Source organism: Triticum aestivum, chromosome 6A (genome assembly GCF_018294505.1).
Source record: "Triticum aestivum cultivar Chinese Spring chromosome 6A, IWGSC CS RefSeq v2.1, whole genome shotgun sequence".
Lineage (NCBI taxonomy): Eukaryota > Viridiplantae > Streptophyta > Magnoliopsida > Poales > Poaceae > Triticum > Triticum aestivum.
This window is the reverse complement of record NC_057809.1, coordinates 19,421,735-19,437,407: the sequence shown is the minus strand read 5'-3', so window position 1 is coordinate 19,437,407 and position 15,673 is coordinate 19,421,735. Positions and strand designations below refer to the sequence as shown.

Below are 15,673 nucleotides of genomic sequence, written 5' to 3'. Positions count from 1 at the left end.
GTGCTCGAAAAATGTGGGGCCGTGGCACGTGTCATGCTGTTGCCCCCTTTGAGAGCACAAGAATTTCAAGGCCAACGGAGCAACGGGACCGACACTTACTGTACAAACCGGGCATGTTCCCTCTCGATACCCAAAAACTAGCTTGGAGATGGCGTGGTTACAAGCGGCCTCAGGGGGAAAATAATAATAATTGAATTAATAAAAAAACACCGGCATCCACCATTAAGAGGATGGCATATGACTTTGAATCTTCTCCGGTTTCGGCAAGAGAATATTCAAAGTGATAGTTCATCTCCTTAATAAGAGTGTAATGAATCCCGAAGCTTACTGCATCTGGACCATGCCACTATTTAAACAGGTTATGTTGCTTGTCTCTAGGAAAGGTAGGACTAAAGTTTTATGGTAGCCTTATCATTACCGAGAGCTACTCTCGGCAGCTATTCCTTTAGCGAGAGCTGCTCTCGGTAAATGTACTGTTGGATCATAAAGTTAATACATATTCAAGATTGTGAACACCGAAGTTTAATTAAATTGTTGGACTATCGAACAATGTAAAGAGGTAGGCGAGGTGGAACCAAATAGGCAACCATTAGTTTTTCGAGAGCGGCTGTCGGTAAAGTAGTCAAACCGTGGACGTGCCGTTAACCTGCTCCGGATGTGCCACGTGGCAGAACGTTGTTGTGCGGCTCTACTCGGCTCTCGGCAAAAAGTGCCTTTCCCGAGTGTTGCCTTGTTGCCGAGTGGTACTCTCGGCAATTTCATGTGTTTGCCGAGGTGCTCCTTTTGGCGAGGGGAAATCTCGGCGTCTCTTACTTTGCCGAGTGCCCGTGTTTTGGCTCTCGGCGAAGACCCTGACACCCGGCGTATATGAAATTTCGAGTAGTGCACCCTCACAACAATTATTTGAATAACGATCACAAAGGTTATGAAAATGATTTTTTTTCTGAAAAATAAAGGAAGATGAATAAGACCCCTGATTGACTAAAAAACAATGAAAGCAGGAACCACACACACCACACCAAGATGAAAGAAGTGGAAGCAACAGAAGATGGTGAAACATGCAGGAATTAGACAACACACTTAAATAGCAGCACCGGCAGCATCGTCGGCCGGCGGGCGATCCCAATGTGGCTAAATTTTATGTTTTGACCCTTTTCTGAAAGTTAATCGAGATATGACCCTAGTTCGAAAAAAATTTAGGATCTGACCTTTTTGCTACCGTCAGGATCCAACCTACGGCCAAGATTCCTGGCGGTAAACTTAACTGTGCCGTCACGTTCGTTTGATGTAAAAAAAATATCCTAGCGCCGAAGTGTTTGGCAGTAGGCTGTATAAACCTCCCGCCATAGTTATTGGCGGTAGACGTATGAGCAAGACGCAGGGCTAGGTAACACCACATGCATGCATGCATCATTGCATTCGAGGTCACTATGTATTCGGAATGTATTCTAGTAGCTCTTTCTCTAGCCTGCACAGTTAATACATAATAGCTCTTTTTCTAGGCTGCACAGTTAATACCCCTGGAGTACTACTTCTGTGCTAGCCCTTGTCAGTCTAGGCATGCATGTAGTCCATTGTTTTAAGCACTCTGCATGCCTTGGTGCATGTTCATGCATGGTGTGCATGTCACCAACCCCATGGTGGCGGGCTTTACCGGTGGTAAAAGATCACATGCCGAGTAGGGCGGCAAAGAGACCAGTGCACATCTTTCAACAGCGAACATGCCCACCGTCATGCTATTTGGCGGTAGGGTTTCACTGCCTACCACCAAAGACTAACGGTAGGGTATTTTTTTCTCTCGAACGGTCGTCATAGCGTAGTTAAGTCCTACCGTCACTGATGTTGTTGGTAGGCTGTGTTACCCTACCGTCAAGGATCCCGGCGGTAAGAAAAAGGATCAGATCTCGAAATATTTACGAACCAGGGTCTGATTTGGCTAAATTTTTTAAAAAGGGTCAAAATAGCAAAATCGGTCTCCCGATGTGGGCGAGCAGCGCCGAAGGAAGCGTTATCAACTCCCCACGCCACCCCTAGCGACGACATCCGCGTGCCTGTCGAGGTTGTCCGGCGGTGGGAGAAACAGGATCATCTCCGACCAAAAACCTGCGAGGACCCTCCACGCTGCCGCCTCCTCTCCTTCGGCTAGTCGCTTCTGGAGCTCAATGACATCCTTGAGCACTTGATGCTTCGATCTCGCGCTTAACAGCTCTAACAACTTCTGCTAGTCTGGTACTCCTCATCTGAGGCAACCGGAGGAACCGGAGAAGCAACTCCGACGAGCGCGTGATCAGCGTCTTTCTTGATGGCCTTGTACAAACTCCTACACCAGCCGTGTCTTCGGGGAGCAGCACGAGAGCGTGAGCCACCAAATAGGCACAATAACACGACATGTGAGTAGCAGCAATCTTATGGTCAAAGAGTAATGGGCTTGTCTCTGATTTTTTTTAGAGAGAAGGCATACGTCCGACTTTATAAATAAAGCCAAAAGACAAGGTAGCAACAACATCACAGATAAGTATCAAACACCCCCAAGCCCCAACGTTGGGCGAGACGATGGAGGATAAAGTCAGGAAGATGGCGCCCTCGCCAGTACACGGCACGTAGGCCGGAAGAGAAAGGTCCAACTGAAGCTAAAGCATTCGGCCCAAAAGAAGCAATCAAGCATCCTGCTCTTGTCTGCATAATTGATACGTCGTCGCCCGGATTTTGTAGATCAGCATAGAGAGCGCCTCTTGGTCGTCGACTTTAGTCAATAATTTCCACTGCTGTAGGAAAGCACACGATTTAAATAAGCAGTCAGATTTAAATAAGAAGAAATAAGCTTGTCTCTGATCTCATCTCAATGATGCTCATGGCAATGTGGAACACAAGAATGGTGTTGGCCATACCTTTGGCCTTATCGATGTTCCAAATATGGTTGCCGCTGCCTTGCAGTTGCAGGTTTCCAGGCAAGGGCACCACTCCATCGCTTCGTCTTACCTCATCATAGCCTTCACCGCTCTCAGTACCTCCATCTTCTGGTCAGGCAACATAGGGATGAGGCGCCCAAGAAGAGTCGGTGGTGTTCTCCTTGGGCGAAGCACCAGTACTGAGCATTGGTTCAATTTGCCTTCCCAATGGTTCAACACCATGCATCTACATTGCAGCACGCTGGCAATGCATCTCTTCATCGTAGGAGACTGCTACCAAAACGCATCGTTTGCACAGCGACAGACTAGGGCTACTTTTGTCCAGTTGGACCAAATGTAACAAGCAATATTCCTCATCACCTCAGCAAGCACGATGAGTGCAAGAACGGAAAGTAACATCACTAAGTCAATGTACATATTTCCAAAGAGTATTCTATCATACCCGGGTGTAGAATGAGGATTCAGCCCAGGGTCTTTTGAAAAGCACAGCCCTTCACGCACCAGCTGAAAATGGTATCCATACCACTTTGCAATCGTTGAATTCGGGATCGATGCAACAACTATATGGCTAGTAAGCAGTATCTGATGCTTCCGAGTGAAACAAACATGCTCAAGACGGGCAGCCAACTCTTTGAGTACAAGACCGGGAAGGATGAATTAAGAGTAATCATGAAGAAAGCAAAAAAGCTCATTGGCGATCACACCAAGTACCCTTTCATCATCAAAATCCTTAAGCAACATATCCCACAAAAAATGAGCCAGATGGCTGGGCGGCTGGGGACTACCAATCTACCATTTTATTCAACAAATCAGGGTTCGATCAACAAGGACATTTGGTGTACATTCAGGTTAAGTCTGAACACCACATTGGAGCTACTGGTATTTTACTGTCTATTCTAGACGATGTGAAGGGGCCAAATAGTCAATGACCGATTCTGCCATTGTGGATGTGGGATGCAATAATGAATCTAGTGGTTACAAAAGCAAAACCACGGTGGCTTGTTGTCATGGACTGTGTAAACAATTGTTCCGATCGACGCTCGAATGTAGCTCATTAATCAAAATGAAGAGGTAGGTCTAAATTTAGTGTGGACAGTACATGAGAATTAATCAAAATGAAGCGGCCCCGTTTGTCATAAACTTACTTAACTGAGCCCGATCCGCCGATCAGTGTTTTTGCTAAAAGATTACCGTAGACGTAGTGTTTTTTACAAAAAAATATATTGTAGTGTTTTTCGCAAACCTAGCCTTTAAAATGATGGTTTTGTGCAATTTACTCTTCAGGAACTCGATCCACCACGCCTACCTTGGCTCCGCGCAGGAATTCAGTCCCGTTCACCACAACGAATGCGGAGAAAGGACCTGGGAGTTTACAGATAGGAGGAACGTAAGCGTACCTTGGTGGGGGTGGGCACACAAGGATCTCGACGGAGCTCCGGCGCCATACGGCCTATGGTATAACCTCTTTCGAATTTCATGGGGAGCAACTAACCAAGGAGCGCTCCTTCAGGAGACTCCTCAAGGGTCACTTGGGATGAGTTGAGAGTGTGCCACTTACGCGCTCGCAACCGTCGCCACGTGTTGTGCCTCTCGAAAACGAAAAAAACATATTTTCTTTCTTTTTTACTTTCGTGAGAGGCACGGATTTGCTTTCGCGAGGCACGGCCGTGCTTCTCGGAAAAGGAAAAAGATGCATTTTTTTACTTTCGCGAGAGGCACGAATTTGCTTCCACGAGAGGCATGACCGTGCATCTTAGAAACGGAAAAAACACTTTTTTCCCTTCAGCAAGAGCCACAGGTTTGCTTTCGTGAGCGTCATGGATTCGCTTCCGCGAGAGGCCGTGCCTCTCGAAAAAAAAAGTATGTTTTCTGTTTTTCTTCCTTCCGTGAGAAGCATGGTCGTGCCTCTAAGGAACGACTTTTCTTTCCTTCCACGAGAAGCGTGCCCCATAGGCTGGCCGGCCCTTTCGAAGTTTAATCCCCACCGGTTTTGGGAAGATTCTAGAACCTTCCCTAAACCTTTTTTTTCTTTTTTCTTACAGTTTTTCATTCCTTTTCTTTTATGTTTCTTTCTCTTTTTTTCTTTTATTTTCTGTCTTCCGCTTTTCCTCTGTATTTTTTCTTTATTTTCCTATCTTTCTTCTTCTTTTTCATTTTTCCAAACATATTTCAAAAACATTAACATTTTCTAATCAATGAACATGTTTTCGAAGTCATGAACATTTTTTCAAAATCATGAACATTTCTAAAAACTTCATAAAAATTATAATTCATGATGATTTTTCAAATTTGTCGAATGTTTTGCAATTCTAAAAACATGTTTTGAAACTCGTGAACATTTTTAAATTTTACAAACATTTTTTGAAGTTTGAGAACATTTTTTATAAATTCATGAACATTTTTTTGAAATGCATGAACGCTTCCGAATTCATGAACATTTCTTGGAATCAGCAAAAAAAATTGAACCGAAGAAGTTTCTAAAAATTCTGAAACAATTTTCGAAATTCATGTATATTTTTCATTTTTGTGAATATTTTCAGAAAATTCATGAAAATTATTTAAGTTCACCAAATTTTGTTCAAATTCATGTAAATTTTTATAAGAACAATTTCAAAATTGCGCACATTTTTTTAGTATGTGGAGAATAATTAATCCGCGAACATTGTAGGTTTTATTATACAGTTTTTTTTATTCGTGATTATTTTATCAGTTCTTGAACATTTTTTAAAATTCTCAATTATTTAGAAATTTGGAACTCTTTTTAATCTCGAATTAGTTGAAAGAGAAAAACAGAAATGAAATGAAATAAGAAAACAGGGGGCATCCCACCCTGCGCATGGGCCGGCCTAACAAGGCGCGCGGTGGGGGTGCGATTTCCCACGTCCCGGGGCGCCCATGTCACCAAATAGGACATCCTTTGTCTAAAAACTTCGGTAGTAGCTTTTGATGGCATCACTGATTCGGAGATGTTAGAAGCGCTTTTGCATGTCGTTAAGCTATAGCTCTCGGCGAGTACCTGGGCCTACAAAAGATACATGTCACATCTGACTGTCTAAGAGTCATTTGAGTCCTCGAGGCACCCAAGATTCTAGGCGGGCAATGTATAGTGTCCAACGAGTTCAAGGCGCGAAGGAGCCTTTTCAGAGCATGCAAGTTCGCCCATGAACAGCACGATAGTAACGGTGAAGGACATAGGCTTGTCCAGATGGCAACATCATTGGGTGCATGGCGCTGTGTGTGGTTTGATTCACCACCTGAAAATTTGTGTATCCCTGTAAACATTGATCTCATGCAATAAAGGGGCGATGTGATTCTAAAAAAAAACCTTTGAATTTCCTCCCAATTTTTATTTGAAACCAGTGTGCTGTTTCTTCTCTTGAGGGAATGACCATGTTGTTTACCTACACATACTCTGTAAATTGAAACGGAAATGCCCACCGCGTCTTTCTACACTGAAAATAATTTTATGACTCCCAATCTCCGCATGACAGATGCACATATGGCCTAACTATTACATCATCAAGTTTACATGAGCAGCAAGTAAAAAGATGACACACTAAGTGTGAAATCAAACATTATCATGCCTACTATATATGAACAGACACAAATTTTTGGCAGGCCACTCCAATCTCACCGCACTAGCTTCTAGCGGTGTCTTATCTAGTGTTTGTTGCAGTAGGTAAGCCTAGGACTACACAATCAACTTGCACATGAGAACAAGGTCTACAACATATCCATATCATGACATTTTCTCTTGTCATTGAAAAAAAAATCAATTTGACCAACCTAAATAAACTCCAAAATGAATAAGAGCGTGTAAAAACTTAGGTATACTCAGTGTAACCAATTCCCTAAATTCGGTGACATATTACTTGGATGAGTAGTATTAAATCATAAATGTATTGCATGTCATACTGCGCGTGCTTTTGAACACTCGATAAAGAGAAATTGAGTTGCTCTTGTTTGGAATAAAAGCAACAATGTTGAGTTTTTTGTTGCCCACATTGTCGTACTACCCGCGGTGGCTACGGGTGCCTGCTGGACTGCTCTCATGCTAACGAATAGCCAGTTCTCAATTGCTAGCAGCGGCAGACATCGGTACCAGAGGTTGCTGGCACCAAAGCAGCGGCCGACATGCAATGAAGCTTTTGACGTGCACTTGGCGGCGGCGTGTCCGACGAGGTAATAAAGATGATTAGAATCTTGAATGCGCGATGTTGCACCAACAAATGGATACCTTGTCCTTTTTAGAATGCTGAACCACGTCGTGAGCCTGCCGGTGGGGGGCTCCGTGAAACAAACATGCTCAAGACGGGCAGACAACTCTTTGAGTGCAAGACCGGGAAGGATGAATAAGAGTAATCATGAAGAAAGGAAAACGCACATTGGCGATCATGCCAAGTACCCTTTCATCATCAAAATCCTTAAGCAACATATCCCACATAAAGTGAGCTAGATGGCTGGCCGGCCGGGGACTACCAATCTAACATTTTATTCGACAGATTAGGGTCCGATCAACAAGGACATTTGGTGTACATTCAGGTTAAATCTGAAGACCACATTGGAGCTACTGGTATTTTACTGTCTATTCTAGACAATGTGAAGGGGGCAAATAGTCAAGGACGGATTCTGCCATTGCAGATGTGGGATGCGCTAATGAATCTAGTGGTTACAAAAGCAAAACCACGGTGGCTTGTTGTCATGCACTCTGTAAACAATTATTCCAATCGACGCCCGAATGTAGCTCATTAATCAAAATGAAGAGGTAGGTCTAAATTTAGTGTGGACAGTACATGAGAATTTTATAGCTCTACAGTCTATACTGGCCTTGGTTAAGATTGGTCCCAATCATGTACATCTAGAGCAAAGGCGGGATCCACCGTCTATAAAACCACCTACGCGTAGTTGTGATTACCTAGGTAGGAGCCAAATCAAATGCAAGGTGCTAAAAGGAGAAACCAATGCAACTTTCTTACAGTTTAGGAATGGCAGGTCTCGGGATGATGAACCCATATGCCATTATACATGACCGTTCTTTAATTCTCTAACATGCTTTCTAATCACCAATGGTGACGATGGACCATAGTCATGATGCAACATCTGCACCGTGACTGCCATTGTGTGACAAACATATCAGCAGTGACAAGCCTCTACCTTGTGTGTCAAATTTAGTCTTTAATAGGAATAATAAAACTTGTATTATAGATGGCAGAGCAAAGCGTTAGTTAGCTAGATTATGGGAGAAGTGACAAGTGAGCCAGATGGTACGTTCATGTAACTTTCTTACAGTTTAGGAATGGCAGGTCTCAGGACGATGAACTTATAGGCCATTGTACACAACCTTTCTTCAGCTCTCTAACATGCTTTCCAATCACCAATGGTGATGAAGGACCATAGCCATGATGCAACATCTGCACACTGATTGCCATTGTGTGACTAACGTATCAGCAATGGCAACGTGCAACCTGTATTAGAGATGGTGTTAGCTAGATTAGGTTAGAAGTGACAAGTGAGCCCGATGGTACATTCATGTGTCGTCTCAGGGGCATTACAACGGTAGTAGCCCATTGTTCAAAGATTGAAGCAAGGCAATACATGATTCCGCACCTGATCCTGGGCTGCCAACTCGTCTCATCTGTCCAGCCTATTGATCTGCTTTTACTATACAGTAGTTGTTTCGCTCACGCATTCTGGCACATGTTTGCATTGTTTCAAAAAAAAAAGAATCCTACATTTTCGCTTTGCTTCTTCTGTTCTTTTAGTTGTTGTCTTCCACAAAGACAGGAGAAGATTTATATTCTAATTTTGGTTAATTCTTTTGCTAAATGGGTCTTCAGTATTCAGGAATCTTGCAAAATCTGTAGAGATTTTCCATTCTAGAAAATACTTCGGAGAAGTTTCAGCAAGAAAACACATAGGAAGCAATCTGTAAAATTGTGGTACTTAACATTGTCTGGTTAACGAGGTCATTTTACCAGGAAGATATGTCTTGAAATTTTGTTTTGCTGGTAGCCATGTTGACATACGTGAGTTACAATCTTTTTGATGTTTCCTCGGACGTACTACTTAATTGTACGATCAGCCATCCAATTTTTCAACTGCTCATTATTTTTCATAACTACTCCCTCAGTATCAAAATATAAGACATTTTTTATACTCCCTTAGTATCAAAAAACGTCTTGTATTTTGATACTGAGGGAGTACAATGTAGCACTTCCATTGAGGAATAGCGCACTCTAGCTGATCGACAAATTTTCTTGTTAGAAAGACTCAAATACAGTGTCAACTGTAATTTGGCACATGGTTAATCAGCCTACGCACAAGAGTTAATCAGCATGCATGCATCTCCTCTCTCTATAGGAAAAAAAGGAGACAAATTAACACATGTGCTAGTTGGATTTTCTGTATAATCATTAAGCCAATTAACATATGATTAGCAAAGTGTGTGAGCCGAATCACTTTAGAATAATAGTCTCATGATGCTTTCTGTAACAGAGAAAAACTGTAGACAAATTTCAGAATCCCAAATCTAATTAGGATTAATACTACAAGATCAAGAACGCCACTTATTGGTTGGGTTATCAGACAACATTCTGATTGTGACATCAAAATTGCAGCACAGACATCAGACAACATGCTTCATCCCAATAACACCACATGGTTTTCAAAGTGGACACGCCAACTTCATTGCACTTTCCTGCCTTCTGCTGGGTGCTTCGAAAGACCAAGACGGTACTTGTGAGGAAAGCTCAAAATCAACTTTCTCTGCATCATAAATTAACCACATGTGAAAACTATTGAAATTAAACAGAGGAAACATAGCTAGTTAGGATTCTACCATGTGATCTCACAGTAAATGTTAACAATGGCAATTAGTGCGTAGCAAGCTGCAAACCATCTTTACAAATATGCATGGGTTATTAACCTGGAATATCTGAAATGCCGTTAGTGTGTACATATGCCTGTCTAGCTGCTGTTATTTAGAAAACTGCTCACGGTATTTTTACTAGCAATTGAAACATCCGACAAATGTTTGTGATATAAGAACTTGTTAAATTTTAACTACGCATTTACAAACTACCTGTTTTCCTATTACTTCTTAATCTTAGTTCTTTCAAATGTATTGAAGCCAGTTCAGTGCATCAGAAATCACACAATGTGTAGCTTAACAGAATAACTAATAGCAAAATGATGTGGTTCATGTGCAAAACTAATCAGAGAGTTATGTATCAGGCATCATATATACACAGGAACCATCTAGTACCAAACTAACCCAATTGCTCTTATCCAAAGCATAACAATGTTGGAAAATAAAACATTAACAAACTCTACAATTACACGACGAGATGCCCGAAGAAACACGATCATATCCAGCAACCATATCAAGCCTTCTGCAAAATTAAACCAAAGGAATGTGTGGAGGAAACACCGAAACAGGGAGAACACACACAAGCTTGCAGGGGCCACCGAACTTCTTGCGCCGTAGCGGGCGGGTCTCGGGCACACTCTGGGCTTCGCCGTCGACGGCCTCCTCCAGCTTCGCCGCGTGCGTCTCCACCCCCTTGCCGACCCCGTTCAGGAACCCCACCACGCCTACCTTGGCTGCGCGCAGGAATTCAGCCGCGCTCGTCACAACGAACAGGGAGAAACGATCGAGAGGAACATAAGCGTACCTTGGTAGGGCTGCGCGCAGAAGGACCTCGCCGGAGCTCCGGCCCCGGGGTGGAGGAGGAGGCGGCGCACATGATGAGATGCACACGCGAGGGCCATGGGGGAGAATGAGGCTAGAAGAAAAAAATTGCAAGAGGTAGGGTTTTTTTTTCTGAGGGCTAGGGTGTCTTTTTTTCGTGACTTGGATGCTCTATTTGGGCCGACAATAGAGGCTCATACAAAAGAGGCCTATGGTCCGAAAATGCCTTTTGGAGCTCGGCCTTCATGGAGGCCGGTTTTTGAAAAACATAAAATTCATGAAAATTCATATTTTAAAATTCAAAAAAATCTGAAAAAAAATTACAGATATATATGGAGGCATAACACACATGTGTGTAAATTTTTAGGACGAAATACGTTGAAATGAAGGCTGTGCAAAAAAGACAAATCTGAGGCGTTTTAACACATGTTACTATTCATCCTCAAAGTCCAGAAATTTGTCTTTTTTCTATAGGTCGCATTTCGAAGTATTTCATCTTGAATTTTTACACACACATACATCTCATCCGTGTATAGTTGCATATTTATTTTCAGAATTTTTTGTAGTTAAAAAGTTTGAATCTTGAATTTTTCAAAAATAAAGGGCTTCATGGAGCTCGGTCACCAAAACGCCCTACTCCCTATGGTCGTCTCAAAAAAAAAGAGGCTTATGGTATAATCTCTGGGAAACAGTATGGACATTCCTTTTTTTTTAAGGAATGACCATGATTTTTACCTACGCATTGTTACATTTTTTTGCGGGTTGCATTGTTACATCCTCAAGTTTACATGACCGACAAGTAAAACGATTACATGAGAAGTGTGGAATCAAACATGAGCAAAGCCTACTATATATATGAACGGACACAAATTTCTCAGCAAGCCGCTCCAATTTTGTCGCACCAACTTCTATCGGTATCTTACCTAGTGATCATTGCAATAAGTCTGTGACTATACAATCAACTTGCACAAAGGAACAACATCTGCAACATATTATGACATTTTCTCTTGTCAATGGAAGTATCATTTCGACCAACCTAAATAAACCAAATTAAAAGACCGCAACAACTCCAAAATAAATAAGAGTGTAAAGGCTTAGGTATACTCAGTGTAACCAAGACCCAAAATTACGTGATATATTACTTAGATGAGTAATATTAAATCATAAATGCACTGCAGATCATACAACGCGTGCGTTTGAACACTCAAAAAAAGAGAAGTTGAGTTGCTTTTGTTTCGAACAGGAGAAAGATTGTTGATTTTTTGTTGCCCACAAGGTCATACTACTCGCGGTGGCTACAACCAGTGCCTGCTAGACTGCTCTCCGACCAACGATAAGCCAGTTCTGAACTGCTAACAACAGTAGACATCGGTACTGGAGGTTTGTCGGCACCAGAGCCACAACCGACAGGCGAGGTAGCCTTTGACGCGTGGTTGGCAGTGGGTGTCCGATGATGTGGTAAAGCATATTAGAATCTCGAACGCACGAGGCTGCGCCAACAAATGGTTGCATTGTCCTTTTCTAGCATGCCGAAACCACGTCGTGAGCGGCAACATTCACGAAATAGGTTTTCACATCAATTTATAGATAAAGTGCCAGCATTGCCGCGGGGAACGGGGCACCTTAGGGCATGTACAATGATATTATCTTAGGAGTGCCACGTAGGATAAATGATGAGGTGGAGGAGAGAGAACTCATAAGAGAAGGCTTGTCCTCTCTTATTTAAGATAAGACAAGAGATGATCTCTTAGCATAATATGTCTCACCACATTTTTAGGAATTGCCAGTTATTGAAGATAAGGCTAAGAGATGACCTATTGTAGACATTTTTCTTTGTCATCTTTAAATTACATACAAAACTTAAGATAAGACTATCTTATCAACCATTATGCATGCCCTTATGGAAACTGTCCCTTCGATAGTTGGGCCCAGCAACAGAATGTAGGAGCACCAATATTAGCGCATTATTCCTATGAAGCCTAGAGATCGATGGATGCGTAAAGAAAGATCATGTAAAAGGTGTACACGTTCATTATCCCGAAACCTACCATTCCCAAAAGACTAATAAACTATATTTGTGGTATCTCTTTTTAGCACCTTTGCATTTGCTTTGGCTCGCATGTAACCGCAACGATGCATAGACCATTTTATAGCTACTGGATCCAACATTTCCTTTTTATGGACATGATTGGGATCAATTATAACCATGGTCGAATATAGAGCTATAAAGTTCTCATGTACCGCGTGATCTAAATTTTAGTCCTACCTCCTCAATTTCATTAATGAGCTACATGTTTGCCCCGTGAAATTGCAAAGAGCTTTGCTGCAGACCCATTTGGTTTACTTCTAGTTACCACTAAAGATCCGGGAAAAATAGTTACCCAATAATGACTTGTTTTGTCTACTAAAATGAACCAAGAAACACTTACGCTGCGTTTGGATTTCTGTATTGGAGGCCTACATATTGAATTGGTTTCAATACCAATTCAGCAAAGAAACTGTAATGGCATGAATACGAATTCGATTGTTTGGATGCTCGTGGATTTGGCTCATGGAATCTCAATGAGGTTTCAATACCAAGTCTTGTTTGGATGTCAAACTATTGAATTGCATATTGCTTTGTTCTTTATGCATCAAATCAAAATTTGTACAATGTGTGGCTATAATTTAAATGATTATATAGAAATAAAAATTAACAAATGTCATCAATTCAGCTGGGAAAAAATACAAGTTACTATTGTACGTGGTGTACTATACTTGCGAATACTACAACACGACCACCGGATAAGTTAATGACGGAACAATAGTATGTATACATAACAGAACACTATTGAAGTACTGCTGTGTGACAACGTGAGATCATAATTAAGTTTCATGTACACTGAATCTGACTGAACGAACCAGATGCCAATCTCTGAACCTGACAAAACTTGTGTGTAGTGCTGCTCACGAGAGCTCATCCATCCTTTCTCCGAATCAAGACAAGATCAACCGTCGCTACCCCTGGAACTGCCCCCGCCGCATCCTGGTCGTCGCCTCCGCCAGCCGCCGGAGAATCCACGGACTCGCCGCCGCATCTTGGACCTGCCCCCGCCACCAGCTGCTGGATCCCGCTGACTCATGACGGCGGTGGCTGGTGGGGATGAGGAGGAGGGCCACCTAGGGGAGGAGGAGGAGGGCCGGCGGGGGAGGTTACCTGGGCGCCGCCGTTGTGTGCTTCATGGACGGTGAGGGGAATTGGTTGTTTGTGGTTGAGCGAGGGGAAATAGACGGGATCAAAACGTTTTCTTTTGCGGGGTCGGTCGATTTAGAGCAAATCGGAGGGGCTGGGCTCAGTAATGTGGGAGGGCTCCGTGCGTGGGAAGGATTCGGTGGCTGTATTGGATTGATTTCGGGCCGCTATTTCGTTTGCATGCCAAACAGCCGAATTGAAAGTTTGGGAATACAAAATCCAATTCAGGACTCCAATACATACATCCAAACGCAGCGTTAGGGCATCTCAACGGTGACCCATAAATTTCCTCCCCCATCCATCCACGGACCGGGGGGGGGGGGGGGGGGGGGGGATAGTCTGGAGACACGGGTGCGGGAGGCCGACAACCAATGTTGCCCACATACATTTCAACCCGCACTTGAACTAACTAAACAAAATTCATGCAAATCAGACGTTATTCATCAAAGTTCTGATAGAAAATAGCATAAATCATGCATACATAGCATGCAAATTAAGTCTAGTACAACAATATCTCAAATTCGACTAGATTAACCGGATGTCCGACAAGGTTTTCATCAACGGGTCATGCCTCTCACACATATTTCCCCTTCAACTTCATCCAATAGTGTGTGCACATAAATGGCCGCCCCTCTGTCATGTGGTATATCACGGCAGCGCATGCGGGCTAGGGCTACATAATTTGTAGACCAACATTGAGGGAACGAATCAATCAACAAGTTGAGAAAGAGGAAGCAAAACTTACGATGTCGTCCTCTGCCGCATGCAATGGCCACCTTGCCTCCAGTTGATGAACTACGTTACAAAACTTGATGACGCTGATTTGGATACTGTACCAGCGATACGATAACTACCTCACATTGTGTTGTTGAATGATGTACATGTCATAGGGTGCAATGTGCTTTCGTGCGTGAAACGATTTATGCACTTGTTGCCAGAAGGCCTCCCATCTGCTCCCGCCTATGAAATCCGCGGATACGGCCGTCGGCCAACCACACATCAAACAACAATTCATCCTTCAGGTCGAGTAGCTCACCATTCTTCGTACTCTAAAAAACGACATTTTTTCCGCAAAGGGGAACAAGCCCCGGCCTCTGCATCAGAATGATGCATACGGCCATATTATTAATAATAAGCAAAAAGTTCCACAAAGATCTTCAGATAAGAAAAACAAAAAAAGCTCACAAAGAGCAAAAGCATCATGACAGGATAAGCCACAACCGGTCGGCAAAAATATAAGATAGGAACCTAAAAACCTATCCTATTACATGACCGTCATCCAAACCTGTTGAAGATATCCCGAGCTACCATCTTCCATCGGATAGATCCAGTAACCAAACGCTTCCTGGGCTCTATCGGAGTGAGTAGCGACCACATACGGATGAGTGTAGTTGCCCGGAAGATAACCTGCAAGAAATGAATTTTTGTTGTTCTGTTAAAAACCAAATCGTTTCTGCAGTTTCAAATAGCCCATAATAACACACATACTCCTACGCGGATATGCCTCGCGGTTTTGGGGTCTAACCCATCTAACCACGTCCCAAATAACGTGTTGATGATATTCGAAGGAGTAATATTAAAAGCTAAGTGCACCGTCCGCCACAAAAATTTTGCCAAGGGACATTCGAGAAAGAGGTGTTTGATAGATTCATCCTTGTCACAGAAACTACATCTTGTAGATCCTGTCCAATTGCGTTTGACCAGATTATCCTTAGTTAGAATAACTTGTTTATGTACAAACCACATAAACACTTTGATTTTTAGAGGCACTTTGACTTTCCACACATGTTTCGAACAAGGAATAACACTAGAGTTGATAACATCCAGATACATGGATTTAAC

General features: G+C 42.7%; 1 protein-coding gene across 1 annotated transcript; it reads right to left on the bottom strand.

Moving 5' to 3' along the window:
- Positions 1–9,376: 9,376 nt before the first annotated feature.
- Positions 9,377–10,709, bottom strand: LOC123130059 (uncharacterized). The gene is made up of 3 exons (XM_044550014.1): positions 10,583–10,709; positions 10,360–10,511; positions 9,377–9,674 (listed from the first exon to the last, which is right to left on the bottom strand). Exons 1-3 carry the CDS (start codon positions 10,677–10,679, stop codon positions 9,594–9,596), a joined length of 330 nt encoding a protein of 109 aa, XP_044405949.1. The 5' UTR covers positions 10,680–10,709; the 3' UTR covers positions 9,377–9,593.
- Between the last annotated feature and the right edge of the window lie 4,964 nt (positions 10,710–15,673).

What these genes read in the sequence shown, in the direction of transcription:
- LOC123130059 (XM_044550014.1), bottom strand. Translation starts at nt 10,679, where the DNA reads ATGGCCCTCGCGTGTGCATCTCATCATGTGCGCCGCCTCCTCCTCCAC. An exon ending in CTGCGCGCAGCCCTACCAAG is followed by an intron (nt 10,512 to 10,582) that starts GTACGCTTATGT and finishes TCCTGCGCGCAG; the next exon opens with CCAAGGTAGGCGTGGTGGGG. An exon ending in TCGGTGGCCCCTGCAAGCTT is followed by an intron (nt 9,675 to 10,359) that starts GTGTGTGTTCTC and finishes TTTATGATGCAG; the next exon opens with AGAAAGTTGATTTTGAGCTT.